This window comes from Brachypodium distachyon, chromosome 1, assembly GCF_000005505.3.
Source record: "Brachypodium distachyon strain Bd21 chromosome 1, Brachypodium_distachyon_v3.0, whole genome shotgun sequence".
Lineage (NCBI taxonomy): Eukaryota > Viridiplantae > Streptophyta > Magnoliopsida > Poales > Poaceae > Brachypodium > Brachypodium distachyon.
This window is the reverse complement of record NC_016131.3, coordinates 56916184-56937955: the sequence shown is the minus strand read 5'-3', so window position 1 is coordinate 56937955 and position 21772 is coordinate 56916184. Positions and strand designations below refer to the sequence as shown.

The 21772-nt window shown below is 44.4% G+C and overlaps 3 protein-coding genes across 3 annotated transcripts; 1 reads left to right on the top strand and 2 right to left on the bottom strand.

The window, feature by feature from the left end:
• The first annotated feature begins 1311 nt into the window (after positions 1-1311).
• Positions 1312-6695, top strand: LOC100823502 (succinate dehydrogenase [ubiquinone] flavoprotein subunit, mitochondrial). Its single transcript, XM_003557566.4, has 16 exons — positions 1312-1509; positions 1738-1893; positions 2732-2819; positions 3026-3172; positions 3257-3397; positions 3949-4034; positions 4119-4211; positions 4300-4363; positions 4540-4683; positions 4770-4957; positions 5038-5212; positions 5298-5468; positions 5636-5705; positions 5782-5902; positions 5995-6032; positions 6365-6695. Exons 1-16 carry the CDS (start codon positions 1432-1434, stop codon positions 6465-6467), a joined length of 1863 nt encoding a protein of 620 aa, XP_003557614.1. The 5' UTR covers positions 1312-1431; the 3' UTR covers positions 6468-6695.
• A 169-nt stretch (positions 6696-6864) lies between these two features.
• On the bottom strand, positions 6865-10889 carry LOC100824727 (transcription termination factor MTERF2, chloroplastic). Its single transcript, XM_003557570.4, has 6 exons — positions 10149-10889; positions 9355-9760; positions 8759-8974; positions 8380-8487; positions 7484-7758; positions 6865-7363 (listed from the first exon to the last, which is right to left on the bottom strand). The coding sequence occupies exons 1-6, from the start codon at positions 10700-10702 to the stop codon at positions 7096-7098; spliced, it is 1827 nt and encodes a 608-aa protein (XP_003557618.1). The 5' UTR covers positions 10703-10889; the 3' UTR covers positions 6865-7095.
• A 193-nt stretch (positions 10890-11082) lies between these two features.
• LOC100824460 (probable LRR receptor-like serine/threonine-protein kinase At2g16250) lies at positions 11083-15727 on the bottom strand. The gene is made up of 4 exons (XM_024462071.1): positions 13961-15727; positions 12760-12888; positions 12115-12137; positions 11083-12002 (listed from the first exon to the last, which is right to left on the bottom strand). Exons 1-4 carry the CDS (start codon positions 15529-15531, stop codon positions 11434-11436), a joined length of 2292 nt encoding a protein of 763 aa, XP_024317839.1. The 5' UTR covers positions 15532-15727; the 3' UTR covers positions 11083-11433.
• Between the last annotated feature and the right edge of the window lie 6045 nt (positions 15728-21772).

Here is a 21772-nt window from a genome sequence, read left to right as displayed (position 1 = left end):
GAAAAAGCGAAACAAAATGGAGCATACACACAAATACGCAACTGGCATCTCAGGTCAGCACTTTAATAAGCATCGATATAAATAGCAAAACCGATTTTTATTTTGTGGGGAAAGCATCGATATATTGGGATTGGGGCAGGTGAGTATATTGGGCCGGCGAGCACTGACAAGTATTGGGCTCCAATTGGACCAATATTCATTTGAGGCCGACCCATGGCCTTGATATTTTGGGCCGGGCAGATTCATCCTTTCACGGAGTAATTCTGTACCAAGAAAACCCTCATGGAGTAAGCAGAAATATTATTTCTTCCTCAAAAAAAAATTCTGAAGAAAAAAAAAACGTCTCAGAAGAGAGATGCCTTGCCCTCAAAAAAAAAACAGAAATTCCAAAAAGGAAGAATAAGAAGAAAGCAATAGCAACAAGATAGCAGCAGGGGGGAAAGAAATCTTATAGAAATGGCATCTCATAATCACGTTGTTATCCTTAAATCAAAATGATGGCGACGGCAGTTGCCCAATCCCAATGCATGTTAATTTAGTTTGCTCGATGGAGGATGCGCCGCGTGTCATTTCCCTTGGCCGTATTCGTGGCCATGGCGCGCTCCACTTGAACTCGGACAGTGGAGTTCTCCTCCACGACACGACAAATCAGGAATCACCCTGCCCCTTTTTAGTTGTCAGATTACGGATTCGCCCTCCACGCTCAGAATCAGCTCTATCCAAATTCTCTTCTTCTCCTGCGTGCATAGCTACAAGGTTTCTATTAGCCCTGTGAACTCACGTTTTCCACCAAACCAAACACCGGCATCCGACATTTTATCTTCAAGCTTGATCCCTTTGTATATACCTAAAATTCAAGTCGTAGGCCGTCATCACGCTTCATCGATCGCCTCATTTATCGTTTTGACTCCATTTTGTTTTTCAAAAAAGTTATTTGTTATTCTTCATTTTGAAACTGAACACAAATCACAAGAAGTGTCAGACGAGTAGAAAAAGTGGGTCTAGGTGAATAATATGAAGTCAACTTTAAAATAGCAAAACCCTGTTTTTATCTTTGCTATGTTGAGATGAAATGTTATGCCATGTCCTGATACAATAATCAGAACCGATCAAAAAAAATTCTCTTAATTGAAAGAATATATAAAAAAATCATCCTAAAATTTATCTTTAGTAATGAATAAATATTTTTACAAAGATTCCCAAAAGAATAGGAAATGGGAAAAGTGAAAGAATCGGCAGTGGCAAAATCCTAAAAGGCTACCCAGCCAGAGGGGCAAAACCGTCCCATCTAAACCCCTGCATAAACGACCTTCCCTTCTGTCTTCTTCTCCACCGCCACCGCTCCTTCTCCAGACTCCACCCTCCGGCTGCGCCCGCCAGCGCCACCCGGCCGGAATCCCCAACTCGACCACGCCCTGATCCAACTTCGAGATGTGGCGCAGCTTCGTCTCGCGCGGCCTGTCCAAGGGCAAGGCCTCCGCCTCCAGGCTCTTCTCCACGACGACCTCGGTACTCTCGATCCCCTCACCAATTCCTCTCCACTTCATCTGATCGACGCACTCTTTCATCTCCCCGAATTTTCATATCTGATCGCGTGCTTGGCGGTTTCTAGATGGGAAATTTTGCATGTTTGTTCGAGCAATTTTGGTTTCCTCTGCTTTGTGTGATGGGATGGGTTTCGTGTTCCGAGGAATGCCCAGCGATTGATTCTTCTTTTGCTGCCATGGGAATTTGCAGTCGTCCTACACGCTGGTGGACCACTCGTACGACGCGGTGGTGGTGGGCGCCGGCGGCGCGGGGCTCCGGGCGGCCATCGGGCTCTCCGAGCACGGCTTCAACACCGCCTGCATCACCAAGCTCTTCCCCACGCGCTCGCACACCGTCGCGGCGCAGGTATGATTGTCGTGTCTGTTTATGCAGTTTCTGTTAGAAATGAAATTCGCTGCACCAAGTTCAGAATTGTGAGTTGTGAGATAGAAACAGTTTTTTTTTATGTGTGTGGTTTGGTGATAACTTATGTGGGTTGGTTACTTTTGGGATAGGGTGTTCTGGGTGCTGAGGAATTACCATTTGTTTCTTGTATGTCCTATGGCACGCTTTCTGTAGTATGTTAGTTGGGTGAGTAGAAGAATGAAAGTCGGTTAGGTGGTGCTGAACTGCTAGCCTGAATACTAGGTTGGATCCTTGGAATTTGCAAGGAGGCAGGCATGGGGCATCTGTTCTTCAATTGAGCTCTTCCCAAGGAAGGAAACATGATTTCTGGGTTGCATAATTGAAGTTGGGTGCATAAAGTTCTGTATAGAGTAAACAGAACTACTTGTAATTACGCCTGATTGATACTTGGCTTACAAATCTGCAACTTTTCTATAGATCTTTTGTTAATCTTTTGAAGTAGGTATAATATTTCCTACAATGAATTTTTCATGTTACAGAAGATATTCTATTTGCTGTGCTTGCTTCACTTGTAATGTTACCCTGTTAAGAAATATGCATACTGATGTGGTACCATGATATCAGTTTGTATCATAGCTAAAGATTTTATGAACTAGTGTGACATCGAGCCACTTTCTTAACTTTTAGTGTTGCATTGTCAATGTAGGTGTAAGGTCACATTCAGGCATGGTGTCTTTTGTTCTATTAATCGGCTTGCTAGATTTTTCTGTTAGTTATGTTAAAGTGTGTAAGGTTTTATTGTCTTTTGATGTGTGTTAACGTGCAACAACGCATGCAGGGAGGCATAAATGCTGCTCTTGGAAACATGAGCGAAGATGACTGGAGGTGGCATATGTATGATACTGTCAAGGGAAGCGATTGGCTTGGTGAGTTACTCGACAGTTTTTATGTGTTAAGGGGAAAACCTAGGCATTCTAATCGTTTGGTTTGAAGAGTTAATGTGAAATTACATCTTTCTAACCAGCTTCTAGTGCTTGATGGTTTTGTTAACAAGGGGAAACCCACATCATTTTTTTAACTGAAGCAACTAAAGCGTCAATGAAATCTCTTTATAATTTTCATCCATTTTCAGGTGATCAAGATTCTATTCAGTATATGTGCAGAGAAGCACCCAAAGCTGTCATAGAACTTGAAAACTATGGACTGCCATTTTCGAGAACTGAAGATGGGAAGATATACCAACGTGCCTTTGGAGGCCAGAGCTTAGATTTTGGGAAAGGTCGTAACTTTATAATTTAAGTGTGAGGAAGGCAACCTTCATATGTATCTTATTCCTCATCCTATCACTATCTGATATCCTCAGGTGGACAGGCCTACAGATGTGCATGTGCTGCAGACAGAACAGGACATGCTATGCTACACACACTATATGGTCAAGCTATGAAGCATAACACCCAGTTTTTTGTAGAATATTTTGCACTAGACCTTCTGATGGACAACGAAGGTAAGATAACTGCATGTTTAAGATTGCCATGTTCCTTCGTAGCTCATATCTGGTAGTACGCAAGACTGAAGTTGAATTAAATAAAACTATCTTGAACCGAAATGATATGCTCCTTGGATTGACTTTTCTGCTCGTGGTAACGTACGGCAGAGACGTTTTCTCAGACTGAAGGACAGATCGATATTCAGTCCCCCAGCACTTGAACGAAATAAATGACTATATCAATCTGTTTATCTCTGCTGGCTAATAAAATTCCATAGCATGCACACCACAAAACCAAACAGAGCAAGTTCCAACTCACGTATTGCCCTTGCAGCCACACATCCCAGATTTCAAAATGTGGGACAGGCGCATCTAGTAAACATCATTTCTGTGTTTCGAATTGTTTCTACTGATGTAATAAAATAGCCCCACTTTTCATGTAGACATACCGAGGCACTTCATATTACCCTTCCTGCAGCTTCTTGAGTTCTTGTATTTGGGAGTAATTAAGATTGCTTCCAGCTGTCCATGGTTGCAATCCTATTAATCAACACGCAATGATATTTCAGGCAACTGCCAGGGAGTCATTGCCTTAAACATGGAAGATGGCACCCTTCACCGCTTTCGTGCTACAAATACAATTCTAGCTACAGGAGTAAGATCTCTTGTAATTTGTATATATGAAATGATTGTCCTTGCTTACTTTATCTATGAAACTAACTTAGGGTTATGGAAGTAGGGTTATGGTAGGGCCTACTTCTCAGCAACCTCAGCTCACACATGTACTGGAGATGGCAATGCTATGGTTGCACGTGCTGGTTTACCTCTTCAAGTTAGTCTTTTTTTTATCTAGTGCTACTTTTTTAACTTGCTTGTTCATGATCCTGTCTGATTATGCTTGTATGATATATGCATTGCAGGATCTTGAGTTCGTCCAGTTCCATCCTACAGGCATTTATGGTGCTGGATGCCTCATTACTGAAGGTTGTATATATTCAACTATTTCTTTTTGTTGTTAGCTTAGGAAAACCCACTTGTTTATAAACTCCCTAGTTTATCGAGGATGTACTTCTGCAGTTAATTTTGTCCTTATCTGTCAAGCCATTTTTTTCCCTTTCTCCTACAGCTTCTTTACCTAGTTTATCTCACACGATTCTCAGGATCCCGTGGCGAGGGTGGTATCCTTAGGAACAGTGAAGGTGAGCGTTTCATGGAACGATATGCTCCTACTGCAAAGGATCTTGCTTCTCGTGATGTTGTTTCAAGATCAATGACAATGGAAATTAGAGAAGGACGTGGTGTTGGTAAGTTTTTAGTCCTCCCTTATGCAAGTTGCCAAATCTGCGTGGCTTTGTCACATGAACCTTGTTTCTTTGTCTGGTTACCTCAGGGCCACTGAAGGATCACATCTATTTGCATCTTAACCATCTGCCTCCTGAAGTTCTCAAGGAAAGGCTTCCTGGTATATCTGAAACTGCTGCTATTTTCGCCGGTGTTGACGTCACCAAGGAGCCCATTCCAGTTTTGCCTACTGTGCACTACAACATGGGTGGGATCCCTACAAATTACCATGGGGAGGTTTGTCTTGGATAAGCAGTAAACATAGTTATGGATCGCAGTTGCTGTTCTTCTAATGCAAGTCTGTTTTTACATATTAGGTTGTGGATATCAAGGGTGATAATCCAGATACTGTAATTCATGGTTTAATGGCTGCTGGAGAAGCAGCGTGTGCGTCTGTCCATGGTGCAAATCGTCTGGGTGCAAATTCACTTCTTGATATAGTTGTGTTTGGCAGAGCTTGTGCAAACAGGGTAGCTGAGATTTCTAGACCAGGCAAGTTACTATATTTTGTTTCGTAACTCGTTTCTTGATTTGCTCTCCCTGATACACATGATGACAATGACACAATATATTTCAGGTGACAAGCAGAAACCTCTCGAAAAAGGTGCAGGAGAAAAGACTATAGCATGGTTGGACAAGCTGAGAAATGCAAATGGGTCATTGCCAACTTCCAAGATCCGTCTCAACACACAACGTATTATGCAAAATAATGCTGCTGTGTTCCGTACACAAGAAACGCTTGAAGAAGGTATGTTAAACGTATCCTAGAGTTCATCGCTATGTGTGTTGTCAATATCTGTTTTCTGTTCACCATAGACCATTGAGAACCTAGGGAAATTATGAGAGCTGTTGACAGTACTAGGTGGATAGTAGTATCATTTTATTAACGAATTCCTATCGTCTTGTGCTTATTAGGTTGTCAACTGATTAGCAAAGCATGGGAAAGTTTTCATGATGTGAAGATCAGTGATCGAAGTCTCATATGGTATGATATTCCTGAAAATCATTGAATTGTTATTTTGCTTGCATTAATTACCCATCTCCACCATTTGTTTCTGCAGGAATTCCGACTTAATAGAGACCATAGAGCTGGAAAATCTGTTGATAAATGCATGCATAACTATGTATTCAGCAGAGGCTCGCAAAGAAAGCAGAGGAGCTCACGCTCGTGAAGATTTCACGGTTGGTTGCTTCTCTTGTTTGTTTTTACTCTCTTCCTTGCACCCACATGCTTCACTGTTGTAACTATTGTTGTTTCACCTCTTTGTTTACAGACAAGAGACGATGAGCGTTGGATGAAGCACTCAATGGGGCAAGTATCTTTGGCCGTCTTTTCTTCATTAAGCTTTATTGGATAACACCAACAATTTTTTTTTGGTATTGATGAAAAGACATGTTGGAACACAAAGTAATTAAAACTGATTGGTGAGACAAATTATAAAAGTGTATAATAATCCGACGTAAACCGACTTATGAAATAACTGGCAATACATGACATGCACCAATAGGTCTCGAAACTGGCTGGCACGATATAAATCCAGTAATTTGTACCTATGGAAGTATTATCTGCATCGCGCTTTGATGAACTGATCATTTAACAGTCTGGTCCTGAATTCCTGCCATCAAATTTTAATTGTTATACAGGTACTGGGAGAACGAGAAGGTACGATTGGCATACAGGCCGGTCCATATGAACACGTTGGATGACGAAATCGAGTCGTTCCCACCAAAAGCACGAGTCTATTGATTGATTTGGGCCACATAGCTCAGTAATCAGAGTAAAGGTTGTTAATAAAGCAATTCGGGAGATTGGTCTGAATTTCACCGTCCTCTTTTCTTTTAATGTGTATTCTGTGTAACTCGTGAGAAAATAAAGAAAACAAATGCTAATGCCTAACCTGGTCCCTTTGATCTGGTGACCTGATGTAAATGAAATTTTATATGAGTTGTGATAATGATGTGCTTGGTCTTAAAATGGGTACTCTATTTCGGCACACCCTGCGGCCCTTCTGCAAAGATTACGAATGTCAATGCAACATCAGTTACGCAATGCAAAAGTCAGTGACGTGAAGAAAGATTTGAGTTGAATATCCAAATGAGGCCAAATCAAAAGGCATATAACAATGGTAACATGACACCAGATATCAACAGAGTGATGGCGCTGGTCAAATCTTTATTTCAAGTTTCAACCAATCAACATACGCCCTATAATTTCCAACGCAGAGAGTACAATATAGAACATCAGTAGCCCCAGAACTCAGAGTCAGTATCAGTAGCTTCTTTTTATCCCTCTTTCCACGAATATATACACACACGACAAGGGCATTTTTTAACTCATTTTTAAAAGATTTACAAACGTACTGTCAGTTTATCCATTAGTCCACCATGTTGTTTTCACATACTGCTGCATCTGCATCTATTGCTACACCAGCGTCGTCACTGGGTTTCTCCGTTGCACCTGATGACTCCAGAGTATACTCTCCAGCTTCGAATCTCGCTCGCTTCTCGACAGCCTCTCGCACCCTCTGCGCAAACTCCTCATCGGAACACGGCAGCATGTACCGCAGCTTCATGTTGATCATGTTCTCCACCAGAATCCGGTGCCGAGGCTCTATCCTGTGCTCCAAGGAGTAACTGAAGAACCTGGGAACAAGGCACAGCACAAGCATCAAGTTGCAAGTGCGAGAATCGTCAGCAGCTACGATCTGCGCTTGGTGTTTCTCAGAAGAGGAATATGTATGAGCGCGCATGAGATGGACTCACCGGGGGAACTCGATGAGATCTTTCAGCGGCCGCACCATGACGCGCCTCAGGTACTGGTATTTTGGCCTTAGGACCTCCGAATTGTATCGGAGAAGTGTCGGGAAGTCGGCAATCATCTGACCAAGTACAAAGTGGTAGATGCCTAGTGACCGGAAGTACTTGACACTGACTTCTAGTTTGTGCACGATGCTGCAGCCCAAGAGTTGTGGATCCAAGGCAATGACCTTCCCGATGTCTTCCTGTGTTACTCCACCTTTCGTCCTCAGGAATATGACCTGCAGTTTGGATAAACATAAGCCGAGTGGAGCAGAACAAGTTACCCAACAGTATGTATAAGTAAAAAATGAAAACAAATACAGAAATCTACATTTGGATGAACTATGTTCCCTGTTTGTCTGCTTATCCAACAGCACCACTAGTGTTCTTAGAAAAGGAACTGCAGGTCACCAGGCCAGTATAAGCAAATTCATCACTGCTGACTTGTGCATTGGTAGGTTCACCCTTTTATACATTTGACTAGCTAACTGAAAGTTGATGTTCAAATGACTGCCTGTGTCTTTACTCATCATGGTTAACTAATATTGGAAGTAACAAAACTGTCTGGTGTATTTCAGTTATTTTTGCACTTAGCTCTAAGGCTGGACAAACATGAAAGGTTGAACACCCGATGTCATATGGTTTAGTTGTCCCAAGGATAACGTTTGTGACGTTTTAGTACTTTCAAATGAAGGCTTTCTGATTAACCAACTGCATGTATATGCTGTATCTACATTCATCCGAATGAATGCATTCTAAAACAGAAGTAGAGAACAGAATAAATGAATAAATAAATAAGAAAAAGGCTGGTCAACATTAATAAGAACTAACAACAATAGCAAAATGGTACAAGAACAAACCACTGGGCGTAATTTCCTGTACAGGCTATAAGTTAGTACAGGCGGGAACTTCACAAGCACATTGCCAAGTGCATCATTCCTCACACCAATATCTTGTAGAAATTGTACCTGAAACAATTGACCGGAAAGAAGTGAAAAGAGTTACACTGTCCAAAATGCATATATCAGCACATTCGGAGCTAGAAATCTAATTTGTACACTTTGCTCAAATAAAAAAGGTAGTTACTCTTATCCAAGTATTAAAGAACATGTTTAACAAATCATAACATATTTATGAAGAGGTTAACAAATCAGAATGCCTTGCTGTGACTAATGCATAAAAAAGTGTCCAAGTAGCATGAAACTATGCATACATATTTCAAAACGATCAAGGGAGCACCTTTGGTGCAATCACTGTCTCCAGATCAAGACAGAAAATAGTAGGTTGGACCGTCAACATACGCTTCATACCATCCCGTGAAATGTTTAGGTGATACAGGTACTTCACAAGTGGCTTCCACCTTTCCTCAATGCTGCAGGCCATGAGCTGTGGCTTGAAAGCCAGCAACTTCCCAACCTCTTCAGTGCTCAAACCAAACTCTTTAAGATATTGAACCTGCGAGCAAGAATGTCATTATCTTCAACAAAGTTTTGTTCACAACATCTCCCAGAAGTACAAGACAGATTACTTTCACTGATAGATCATCAGTTCAAAATTAGATGGTTATAAGCATATGGAACTCAATGGACCCATCAGCTAATTGATGCATATAAAAAAAGGGGCAATTGTGACTTAAGTTTTATTCATTCCAATGTTCTTCTTTCAAGTAGCAAACTAAATAATAGATTAGATTAGATTAGATTGACTCTTACATGTGCGTACTCAATAGTAAGAAAAAGGAAGTAACTGCAGAAACGGAATGGTGTCAAATAATCTTCGAGTGGGCAAGGTGCAGCAAAAAAGAAACATAGAGAAACTTAATGCACAACAAACACCTTACTATTCATCTCTTCTAGGCTGAAATATCCAAGAACTTTTGGATAATCGTAGACCATAGTGCCAAAGTCATGCTCATTCATCCCCATATCTGTATAAAATCGCACCCTTGTCTCTAGCTCATCCAAGGACAAATTCATTAGCTGTGGACATCTACTGATCACATGGCCAATCCAGTCTCTCCTAACACCACAGCTTTCCACATAGCCAATAATCTCTTCCAGTTCTTCAAACGTGCGATTCAGAATGGATTCACCCCTTGCAAGCACACGTCCCAAATATTCTCCTTTAACATAATTTGATCTCAACCACTTTATCATCCTCCTCACTCTCTCCAGATCACCAGAACAGGAGCAAACTACTTTGGCAATTTGTGGATATGTCAACGAGTTGTGCTTGAACCACCTGAAACATGGAATGCACGGTTTCAATGCTATTGAGGAAAAACTACATGAGTTTGTGCAGGAGTTTACAATTACTTATGTTGTCAATTTGAATGTCTAAATATGAAAATTGCGCAGTATTAAAATATATAAATACAGCTTACCCGACTTAAATTGAAAATATAGATATAACACGGCTTGTTGAGTCAGGGGAGCTAATAACTAAGCTTGTGCACAAGCTAAATAACAATTCTTATACATCTCTAGCTTTTCCTCACACCAAAATTGCATTCGCATAGCATGATTTCAAATGCTTATGGTAGTTGCATTGTCCCAGCTCATGTGCGCAGTGAACAATTAACAATAGAAGAATCGAACAAGAAAAGAAAACGGGAAGCACCGAGGTTTACCTGACCAGCTCGACCACGCCGGTTTCCTGGATGTAGGCCCTCGCCCGGGCGTTGAAGGACTGGTGCGCGAGGTCGGGGCGGTCGCGGCGCATGGCGGCGGCGCCGACGACGACGCGGTCGACGAAGGCGCCCATCCGGGCCGTGAGGCTCTTGACGTAGGTCATCCCCCCGACCTTCCCGCCGGCGAGCACGGCCACGAGCGCCTCGGCGGCCACCGCGCGGCGCACCTGGAGGGCCCGGCGCAGGACGTCGTCGTCGGCCGGGATGGCGTCGAGGTCCGGGTCCGGGGGCAGCGGAGGCGCGACAGAGCCCGGGAAGCGGTGGGTGCGGGGCGAGTCCAGGGAGGTCTGCTCGGCGGCGAGGAGAGCCGGGGATGGGGAGGGCGGGAGGAGGGGGTAGCGGGTGGTGGTGGTGGTTGTGGGGTTCTGGAGGCGCGATGAGGTTGCGGAGGAGGGGAGGAGAAGACGGCGGCGGCGGCGGGGAGGACAGGGGTTGGGTGAGTGCAGCGGGAGGCGGAGGCGGAGATGGCAGTGGGGGAGAGTGGTGGCCGCCATTGGAGACGAATGGAAGGTGGAGCAGAGGAAGCAGGGGTTTAGCTCTATCCTGTTTGACAGTTAAAACTGCCGCTATCCACCCAAGTAAAAGTAAAACCGTCGTGACACAAACTCTCCTGTAAAATGACAACAATTTAGGATCGGAGGTAGAAGTATCAAAAAAGAAAGAAAAAAACTGTAAAATTGTACTCCCGTTTTCATATTGCAAGGTGCAGATCTTTCCAAACATGACTGTATATATCAACGTCCGACTGAATCTCAGTCGGGGCCTTCCGACAGCGTTGCAATGCTCTTTGCCAAATTAGTACTCCATTTGAGCAGATGAGTATATTATATTAACCTTATACTGCTTGCCAAACTACTTACCAGATAAAACTTGATTACACAGGTTCATGCATCTGTTCATCTTAAAAACATGTCCCTTTCGGCGGCCCAAAGTAAAGTTTATCTGTCCTGTCAGATTAGGTATTACAGATCATGTCAAACTTAATGTCATTTGGTCAACAAAAGGAATTCCATATGTCAGGCTGATTGTTGCCCTCTATGTGCACTCTGAAAACACCACGGACCATGTCCCCAACGAGAAGAAAGAAAACCACGACCCTCTTTATGCACAGTTTTTCTCACGTTTGAGAAACCCAAGCCATGCACATCAGATGACGATTATACACAGGTAACAAAGAATTCAGGAATGCCTGAAACGAATCCCAGATGAATGTTTTCTATTCTTCCTATAAAGCAACTTCCTCTTCCACCACTTGCGGGTCCGAAGGGATCTCCCGCACAGCTCTCTTGAAGGACGAGGAAGCCTCTCCCCCGCTGACATGCGATCTGACTGAACCTCTGCGGTCCAGCATTCGCCCTGACGGCGACATGGCTTCGTAGCTCTGGTACCGATTTCCCTGCAGAAAAGCAGACTGCCAGGAGCTTCGGGATGATGAGCTCCTGAGCCTTGCGGAGTTTGAACGGGAACCCGCTCGCACCACCCTTAGCGGGTTCTCCAGGGCTTTCAGAACATAGCGAGCAGAGGGTCGCCTCGATGGTTTTGAGTTTAGGCATGTCTTTGCGACAATCGACACTGCCCATACTTCTTCAAGATGGTCCTCATCGACGATGAGCAAAGGATCAATGATATTTGTAATGCTATCCTTGTCATTTATGTTGATGCGATTTATGATGTTGGCCAACCACTCCTCGGAGCCAGAATTGTTAGATCCACTCACACCAAAATTGCCAGTTACTAACTCAAGCATCACCTTCCCAAAGCAGTAAACATCGTAGGAGCAAGTTGCTGGTGGGCCTGTGACATAAGAAAGAACACAAATAATTTTAAACATTGAAAAAATTGATTACTTGTTTATGGAGTATGAAAGTAGCATGGAAGCAAATAGCCATGTGAAAAATTTATGCACCTGATGTGTTCTTGTCAAGGGACCTGCCACAAGAAAGCGCCAGTTAAGAACTTTAATTCAGAACAGCCTAGAAGCTTTAAAAACTTGGTTTGTTTCAAGTAGACAAGATTGGAACTTTCTAAACTAAAGACAACAGGAGGGCAGTAGGCACCTGACCAAACAATGAACTACCAATCATCAACCAATCAAAATATGCGAGAAATAAGACTGATTATTCTCTTATATTTCTGCAATCAACGACTTGAAATCATAGGAACTGATAGTCAAGTCAATAGCACCAAAATACTTTGCTGATATGCCGTTACTTGTGTGCCAACTTAGCCAAAAATTAAAAAGAAAGAAAAGAAGTCACTTGACACCAGAACTCATCGCTATTAACACAATGTAGTATGCTTCAGTTAGTACTAATAAAATCAGCAAGGATTGGGGCAAAGAAATTGCAATTGCAGTGCAGTCAAGTGAAACCACAAAAACTATGTAGGTTAGGGTCTCTAGGTTCAGTTCTATGCATAGGATCATCGATGATCTATCAACGATGTTGCTTTACCTTCCATTCTTTTGCATACTTACGTTGCTCACAAATACATATTAATAAGGCTCGGCATGCAAATCGTAGAAAGAACAGACAAAGAGAAATAATCTTACTTTGATGATCTCAGTATTCGAGAGAAAACATTCTGGCTTCCCGCACTTTGCTGAGCGCATATGCTGCTCATGCTTCCGAGTCGCACTTCAAATTTATCATCAAGAAGCACACTGCTAGCTTGGATATCTCTACAATTACAATAAAGGAATCAGAGTCCATAACAGAATAAATCAAATGTCAACAAGGCCATCAAAGAAGACTGACACATCGAGTAACAAGCACCAGTGTGAAGAAAAGGCTTGTAAACTTATAATACTTGATCTCACCTACTGGCAGGTGACAACATTGCCCAGTCAAAGTGATATAAGATGGCAACAAATGATAAAGCAATCAGAACAGGCAGGTGGAACAAAGATGACTACTACCAATTAAGTCAAAAGTACAATATTGGAATGATGATGACATCTTCAAGGTAGGGAAATTATCAAATGCATATGCCAGGCTACAATAAGGACTTGAGGGTTTGGTAAAGTTTTTCAAGTAAAAAGAATTATTATCACATATCAAATTTATATTTATTGTGTAAACTCCTTGTCAGTTTTACATTCATGCAGCATATATGATTTGTAGAGAAACCACTTGCAGATTGGATAGTACCTAACTGAATTCTCCTCACAAAAAAAAGTACCTAACTGAATTCAGACACACATGCAAGTTAAACTTTTTACCAAACAAAGTAACCAGAAAACGACAAGCATCTCAAACAGTAGTTTCATATTGTGTCAATTCTGCTAACAATATACAAAGACAAATCATATTCTTCCCATTCTTGGTTCACACTTGGGAGTAATTGGTCAACAAAAGTTTCAAATGTATAATATTTGTCTCTTTAGCTTGTGCCCAGATAAGTATGAAACGCATCGGTGTGTACACAAACACCAAAAGCAAAACTGCCACGTAGAGGACCCCAGTCATAACTAAGTCATAAATTTATACCATAAGATTAGATACTTCTGCTCGTTCACTATCCCTATCTCATTTCTTTCCCTCAGAATAACTTTCATCATTAATTTGCCTACAACTTGCTGGAGCAGAAGACATCAACTATGATGTTAGTTGTCACAACCAAATTAGATCAGGGCGCTGACAATAATTTTTAAGATACAGCTGGAGCAACCAATACTGGAACAGCATATCACATAGATACAAACCGACAGGTGAATCAAGAAGATGTCTGGAGCATATAAAAGACTGAAATACCTGTGAACTAGAGGGGGGCTACACTCGTCATGAAGGAAGCACATGGCCTCAGCCACACCGATAGCAATCTTCAGTCTAGTTATCCAATCCAATGAGGGCAAGCCATCTTCGGTGTCCACAGGAGGTTTCTTGTGCAACGCATCTGTCAAGTCCGCCTTTGGCATATACTTGTAGGCCAGAAATTCCTCGTCATCCTTGGCCAAATGGCTTAGCAACGGAACAATCCTCTCATGCGAGTACCTCGAATAGAAGTCCAATTCGTTCTTGGTGATACTCTTTGCACCAGTCTTCTTGACGACGAGGTGTGAGCTGTTCTCCAAGACACCATGGTAGATATCTCCTGAATGCCCATGCTTGAGGAGGTTGCCGTCACTAAATCCCCCGGTAGCGTGGACCAGCTGCTCATAGGTCAGCTCGCCAAAAACGGCAACCTCGTCTTTATGAGTATTGTCAGCTCTCGGGGACACTGCTACCGGAGATGACGCCACCGGATTTACGCTGCTGTCCCTCCTACGCGTTCCACGTGCGCCTTCCTCGTTTGTATCCACTCCTCTCCTGCCAACTCTTTGCTTCCTCCTTCTCATAAAACAGAACAGCAATGCAGCCAGAAAAATAGCCACCAACCCTGCCGCGCCTGCAATAACCCCAATCAGTACATTCTTGGAGATCCTCCGACTAGTCTTCTTCTCCGGTGATGGCTGTGGAGAAGGTAAGGGGACTGGAACATTGGAAAGCTCCACCCCTTGCCTCCTATAGAACTCCTCGCAATCAGCCCTGCTGCGCTGACCAGGCACACCAGAGAAGCAATTCATGCTGACATCCACTGTTGCATCGGATCCATCCCAAATTCCATCGAGGTAGTTGTTGGACACATCGACCACCTGAAACCTTCTCTTGAGCACCCCAATGGCATCGCCGGCAAGACCATACAAAGAATTCCCCGAAACGTTAAAGAACCCTCCTGCTCCACCAGTCCCGGCGGCGGCGGCGACCGAGACGTTGGGCGGCAGCAGCAGCTCCCCGGTGAAATTGTTCCCGGAGAGGTCAAGGACGCGGAGGCCTCTGACGGAGAGCAGCGACGGAGGAACCGGGCCGGCGAGGCGGTTCCCGGAGAGGAGCAAGCCGGTGAGGTTCCCGGACGCGCCGAGATCGGCGGGGAGGGTCCCATTGATGCTCGCCGAGCGGAGGTCGAGCACGGCGAGCGAGGGCGGCAGGGCGGCGCCGAACCATGCCGGCACGGGACCCGGGAGCGGGAACCCGGATGCGTTGAAGCGCTCGAGCGCGGTGAGCTCGCGGAGCCCGTCGGCCGCGAAAGCCGGCGCGCGGCTGGCGAGGCGGGTGCGGCGGAACCCGGCGACGGTGACACCCACGACGCGGCCCCCGCGGCAGGCGACGCCCGCCCAGGCCGCGCACGGGTCGGCCTTCGCCGGCCACTCCCGCGCCCGCAGCCCCAGGGTGGCCCGCAGGGAGTACAGCGCCGCCAAGTCCTCCCGCGACGCCCGCGGCTGCGGCTGCTGCTGCGCCGCCGCCAGAACGGCCAGGAACAGGAGGAGGAGGAGGAGGCGGCGCATGGTATGGAACGGTAGTAGGACCCCCACGCGGCAGGGGAAGCAACTGTATGGCGCCGACTACTAGTCTCCACCGGCTATCTAGGGCGCGTGGGGGCGGCCATGGATGGGGATGGGGGAGATGGAAACAGAGGCGTGCGCGAGAGGTGTTTGCGGAAATGGTTGCGAGAGTTGACCTGGCGCAGGTGGCAGCCAAAGCCGGCGAGACAAGAGACGAAACCGGCAGCGAGAGAACTGAAGAGAGGTGGTGGGGCCCGGCGTCCCAGCCGTCCCGGGTCGCTTTCACGTGGAGTCCCGGATCGCTCGCTCGCAAGCTCACGGGGCCCGGCTTCAATGCCCTCCCGGGCCGGAAGCGGCGGCCGGCCCAGCCCATGGAATTTGTGTGACTGCCATGTGGGGGACCTTGTGGGGACCACCAGACACCCGTGGGACTTGCAGCTGGCCGGGCCCACCGGGCAGGGTGGGGGGTGGTTTGGAGGCGGGCAGGTGGGGTCAGGTGTTTTGCTAGGAATGTTCGTCGGCTGACCTGATGATGGATGCATCCATCTGCTTTGTCTGGATCAGGAGTTATGTTTGCTTCTTCATTTGCACTGTTGACTACTGGTGATGTGTGATAAAGGTAACGGATGTGTGTTCCCAAACTTCCCATGTGATGTACTTGGGCTTGTGGTTGGCGATATGTTTCACTGGTCCTGTGGTCATGTTTTTATCAAAAAAAACAGTGTCGCTGATTTAGTACGGTTTTGTACTAGGTGACAAAAACAAGAATCTTCACGTAAACGTCAAATTTGGAGAATCTCAGAACTGCCTTGTAAACGTCGAATTTGGAGAAACCAAGGTCCTCCTCTTGGCCTTGTCAGTGACAAGTCTGGCTCGCGGAGTAAGATCCGGTGGGCCTGGTGCAACCCATCCTCCTGTCCCAATGAGAAATGCGGCACAAAGATATTACGATTGAAATTTACGGCCCATTTCATCTAGAGCGGAGAAAGAGATTGACCAAAGGGAGTCGAGAGGAGTGGAGAAGAGAGGGAGACTTCATGGAGGGGTGGGTAGGACATGCGTAGAGTGGCGTGGAAGGGAGGAGAGGGAGACTGGCGTGGAACGGAGAGGAAGGTTAAAACAATTACCAAAACATGTCCAACAATTAAAACATGGCTAAAGCGTGTGATGCACTGATGCTTTGATTTTTATTTTTCCCAAGCAATAACTTCACTGTATAAATTAAAACTAGGCATGCGGGGGGAAGAAACCCTAGGTATCATTTGAGAGAATAAGATCTTCTTCTCACATAGGACTAGAAAATATCCAAACCTCATGTCACACCAATACACAGCGACAACGCAGCACCACGTGAGATCAAAACCTCCCTTAGACCTATGTTTTGGTATGGGACAGACGATGTGATTTTTTTGATTTTTTAAATTTCACCGTATTAATTAGCAAAAGATATGCGGGCCTGATTATTCTGCCTCCATCCACCTCATGAAAAATCCATTTCTCTATATATAATTGCAGCATGGGCAAGGGATGAAAACATTATTGCCCTACTAAAGAAATTCTCCAAGAATCCTTCTGGTTCTTCCTACGCATAAATTTTGTGCATCCCCAACAATGGAACAGTGAGAAGAAGAAAAAAAAAACGGATGAGGAAGACTGTACGTGGCGGTCCACAACTTCCAGTTAATCAACAAAAACGTCATCCTCCAGAGAACAATATTTCGGCGTCAAGCATACGACCGTATATATGTCATTTTCATTTCAGATATACACACGTATACATCCAGTTTTGGTTCTTCTGCACCGAGAAAGGTATGTATCTATGGTACTAGCAAAACGTGACTGATAAGCTTAACTCACAGTAAACTTAGACTAGTAATTTAGCTGACTTCTCTTTCTTTATACGCATCTACACAACTTTGTGGGTTATCAGGTGGGGAGCGATCACCAGCGGCTATACATGACCGATTAAGCCAGCTGACATTTTCTAAACACCAAAGAAATGTAAACAAGTAAACGAAGAAGGCTGTAGATCAGGTTAACAATTTGATCAGGTCACCGTCCAGGTTCAGATATACTACTAATTATTCATAGGAGATGTGATTAACAACTTGATCAAGTCGTGGAGAGATTGCGTGTGTTAGTCGGTGACACGAACTGTGATCAACGGCCGTGATCTCCCCGGGAGTGGAACGGACGGCTGGATAGAGCTTAGGGGAATAAAAAGAGGGGGGCCTACCTTTGAATTGTGTGAGGTGGAGTATGTGTTCAACCAAAGCTAGTGTGTGCCGCTGTTATTGGGTAGAAGAAGCAGACAAAATTGACAAGTTCAACGGTGATATCATGTGCTAGTTATGTCACCATCCTCAAAACAGAAACCGGAAAAATGTTAAAAGTTATGGTCAAAGTGATTAGTGTATTATCTATGAGGGAACTTTTCAGAGTGAGTGCTCACCTGGAATTTGGATACGTAAGATGGATTTGACTGATTTTAAAATATCGTACTATGTCTTTGGTCAACAATTGCGTTCTTATTATGTAAGCAATCATAATACATAAATCTGATGTCATTAAATATCTATTCAAAAATAGGATTATGTTATTTTAATCACATAAGCCATATATATTTGTATAGTACTTGTTCGTCAAAACTTTGCACGGGGAGGCCTGATCTGGTCGAAGTGGCGGCAACGGTTAGGCTTGTTGCGGGCACACAATGGAGAGAAAAAAGATGTAGTGGATGAGGAGGAGCTACTGCGGCGTGTGCCTTCGTTGGCACACATCTCCCACAACATGTCGAAGATGCCCTGCTCCCACGCTTTCGGCGAGTTGCATCTTCGACTACCTCCGGACCAGCCACCTTCGTCAAAACTTCGAGAGAACGCAAACGGGATCCCATGAACGATCCGATTCTAGTTCAATTCACAAATATTCAATTCAATTTTTGGTTTAAAATTTGAATACTTCTTCTGTCCAACAAAAGATCTCTCAACTTTGACTAAATTTGAATGCATCTATATACACTAAGTTATGTCTAGATACATCCAAATTTTTACAAACTTGAAACATTTTTTGTTGGATGGAGGGAGTAGAAGATTTAGGAAATTGAAAGTTAGAAGAAATAAAATAACTTAGCAAGGAGAATTGACGATGTTTTTTTTTCTAAATACAAATTGACGATGTTTAGAAGCAGTAGTAAGCAGAGTAGAGCCGTCCGATCTGTTTTGTGCGGTGGATATGGAGCTATAGGTAAGTTAGTGCCGTGCCGTTATTCTGCAGAAGGCGCGAGCGGACAAATTAAGTTGACCTGCACCGTTGAACGATAATCATGTGCTATGGTTATGTGGTCAAAGCGATTAGTATATGATTTATGAAAGAACTTTCCGAAGTGGATACTAGCTCCCTTTGGAATTTGGATACAGTATATCGGATCAATATTTGACTAGTTAAAAAAGCATACATCTTTGACCAAACAATTGATTCACTTTTTGTCTGCACAATGATGAGTCTACGACGAGAGGGCAAGAGCAAAAACGCACGTGTGTGTTTTGAAGGAACGTGTCTGTGATGTTTGTAGCGCTTGTCTCTCGTGGTTTAAGAGTGCAGGCCCACTGTCAAGCCCAACTACAGAACACGAAGGCCGCTGACACCTCTAGCCGACAGCCGTAGAGCAATTTTTGTTAGAGGAATGACCGAAGCTTATTAGATAAAAAAAGGTCTAGCCCAACTATAGAACACGAAGGCCGCGGACACCTGCAACCAGCCGGCCTACCGGTGACTCGGTGTTGGCTTCGTGACGTTCATGACCAAGGTCGTATTCTCCTGTAGCTGTAAATTACAAAAAACCGCCACATTAACGGTTGGGTTGCACATTGATACCGATCTATATTCTTTTTTACTAAAAACCATCAAATTACGCTAAGTATCTGGTTCCTAGCAAATAACCCAAAAACTGACAAGACGGGTGCACAGGTCAGGTTGACGTGGCATGCCAGCGTGGCAACTCTCTCTTCTTCCTCACTCTCTATTCCCCATCTAGGAGCTGCAGCCGGCCATCGTCTTGCTACCCTATCCAGGAGCTGCTGCGGGCCGAGTTCGTTGCCATGGCCGCGGAGAGCAGCGCGGCAAACAGCGGCGCGCTGCTGCGAGCAGCTGCGAGCACGGTGGGCCGGGGTGCACGAGACGAGCAGCAGCGCGCGGCCGCGAGCACGACGGGCCGGGGCACGCGCGACGGGCAGCAGGGCGCGCAACGGGTGGGGAGCAAGAAAAGAGACCACGCTGGAGGCCAAGCTGGCAAGACACGCTGGCCCGACAATGGGCCATAATTGTCTGAAACAGGCTTAAACGCTAGCGAGCGAGGGTTTACGCTAATCCGATGGTTTTTTGCAACTAAAACGGAAACTGATACCTATATGAAACTCTAACTCCTAATGCGATGATTTTTTGTAATTTACTTTTCGCCGAAATCCGAGGATAGTCGCAGAGCAGATTGACTCAGAATTCTACAAGTAGGGGAATGAGAAACGAACCGAAAGACAGGTTCAGTATATATGTTTTTTTGGAACAAAGATAGGTTCAGTCAGGCCCATCTTTATCCTTATGCTACAAAGAGTAAGACGTAGTAGTACTGTTTAGTGGGCCAGTAGCCTATGAGGCCGAGGCCGGAAATGGCCCATTCCGTCTGTTTGTTAACTAGAGGCCCAACAGTCCCACAAATTCGGCCCAACTGTGCATGCATCCTTTTTTATTAGTACACTGCTGTTTCGTTGGCAATTCTCTCGATGTATACACACACGTACGTCCGTACGTACGCCATGGCTCCAGCTAGAGGAATGCCAGCGTACGTACGTGCAGGCTGAATTTGATGCATGCATGCATGGCTGGATTATTAATGGCTGGTATATATAGATGCATGCGTACTTAATTAGTCAAATCGCCAGATCGAGGCTGATCGAAGACGTGCGAAAGAGTATTGCACGGTCGAACAGAGGATCGAGTTAAGGAGTCCAACGAGATCACCGCCTGTCAGGTCGATCAGGCAGCTAGCTGGTACGTCGATCATTGCATGCTAGCTAGCTAGCTGGATCAGCCGTACCAAATCGAGATCTAGCTAGCTAGCTCCTCTCCAGCCAGGCTGCAAATAAATAATTGCATGCATCTTCGTACGTGCATGCATGCACGAGGAAGCTCACAGTACTAAGATGATATGGATTCACTTATCACTTTTGTCTTTTAATTTTTTTTGCGGCGACACTTGCGACGTACTGAATGAAGTGATTTAAATTTGTCCAAATATAAATGTATCTATATTTAAAAACATTTACAGTATCTATATCTAAAAACATTTACATGTATGTAATGTTTCATCAGTTATTATGAAATGGAGGAAATACATGCGCTAATCTCTAGTTAGGTATGATATTTACATGTGCAAAGCTTCTAGATTCTCGAACGAAAATTAACCATATATAGTTGCCACATTATATGCTGCATGGCCATTACGGAATACATTCCAACAGAATGTGTAATTACAACATGCTACGTACGTACGGTACATGGACACGTACATATAGCTAGGTACGTACGGTGCGAAGAGATGGATCGATGCACATTAACTGATCGAAAGTGCTGTGCGTGTGGTATATATATCGTAGATTGTACGTTTAATTTGCTGGTTGGCAGGCAACTTCAGTAATGTGTACTGTATGTCGCTGTTGCAGGCTTGCAGCATGTCCTTGCTATAGTTCTGCATCGATCTTAAATCTTAATTAGTTGCCCTATGCAAAACGTGGTGCTAGCAAATAATGATCGGGAAATATAACGAGCAAAACTTTGATCCATCCTCAAGTACAGACAAGAGCTGATATCGAGCCTGCAAAAGAAGAGCCGCTGCATGCTGCCGGGTTCTCACGAGTAACACGATTTGGTTCTCTTGGAATACAGAAAAGAAGAAGACTCTGCAGTTTGGACTATGCTTTCTTTTGGGCCGCTACAACTTTTGACCTGCCTGTGACTGTGAGAGATAAGCACTTTTGGAATCTCGAAAGAGAACGTCAGGCTTCTCTCTCTAGATATCAGCTCTTGTCTCTGCGAACCTAGTTGATATAGTTATGTAAATGTGAACTTTTTTGTTGTATTTTCAGAAAATCTTTTTTTTCTTCTCCTTCTGAACCGATAAAGCAGTGTCTACCATTTTGATGCCAGACAAGGAAACAAGAAGTGGAAAACTTTTCTCTCTATTAGAAAA

Bases quoted from the DNA above. Each gene is read 5' to 3' on its own strand.
- LOC100823502 (XM_003557566.4), top strand. From the start codon at position 1,432: ATGTGGCGCAGCTTCGTCTCGCGCGGCCTGTCCAAGGGCAAGGCCTCC. The intron at 5,213-5,297 runs GCAAGTTACTAT...AATATATTTCAG, and splicing joins AGCTGAGATTTCTAGACCAG to GTGACAAGCAGAAACCTCTC. The intron at 6,033-6,364 runs GCAAGTATCTTT...ATTGTTATACAG, and splicing joins TGGATGAAGCACTCAATGGG to GTACTGGGAGAACGAGAAGG.
- LOC100824460 (XM_024462071.1), bottom strand. From the start codon at position 15,531: ATGCGCCGCCTCCTCCTCCTCCTCCTGTTCCTGGCCGTTCTGGCGGCG. The intron at 12,889-13,960 runs GTATTTCAGTCT...TTGTAATTGTAG, and splicing joins AGCCCCCCTCTAGTTCACAG to AGATATCCAAGCTAGCAGTG. The intron at 12,003-12,114 runs GTGCATAAATTT...CTTATGTCACAG, and splicing joins CCTTGACAAGAACACATCAG to GCCCACCAGCAACTTGCTCC.
- LOC100824727 (XM_003557570.4), bottom strand. From the start codon at position 10,702: ATGGCGGCCACCACTCTCCCCCACTGCCATCTCCGCCTCCGCCTCCCG. The intron at 8,488-8,758 runs GTGCTCCCTTGA...CAATTGTTTCAG, and splicing joins AGACAGTGATTGCACCAAAG to GTACAATTTCTACAAGATAT. The intron at 7,759-8,379 runs GTTTGTTCTTGT...TCCAAACTGCAG, and splicing joins ACAGGAAATTACGCCCAGTG to GTCATATTCCTGAGGACGAA.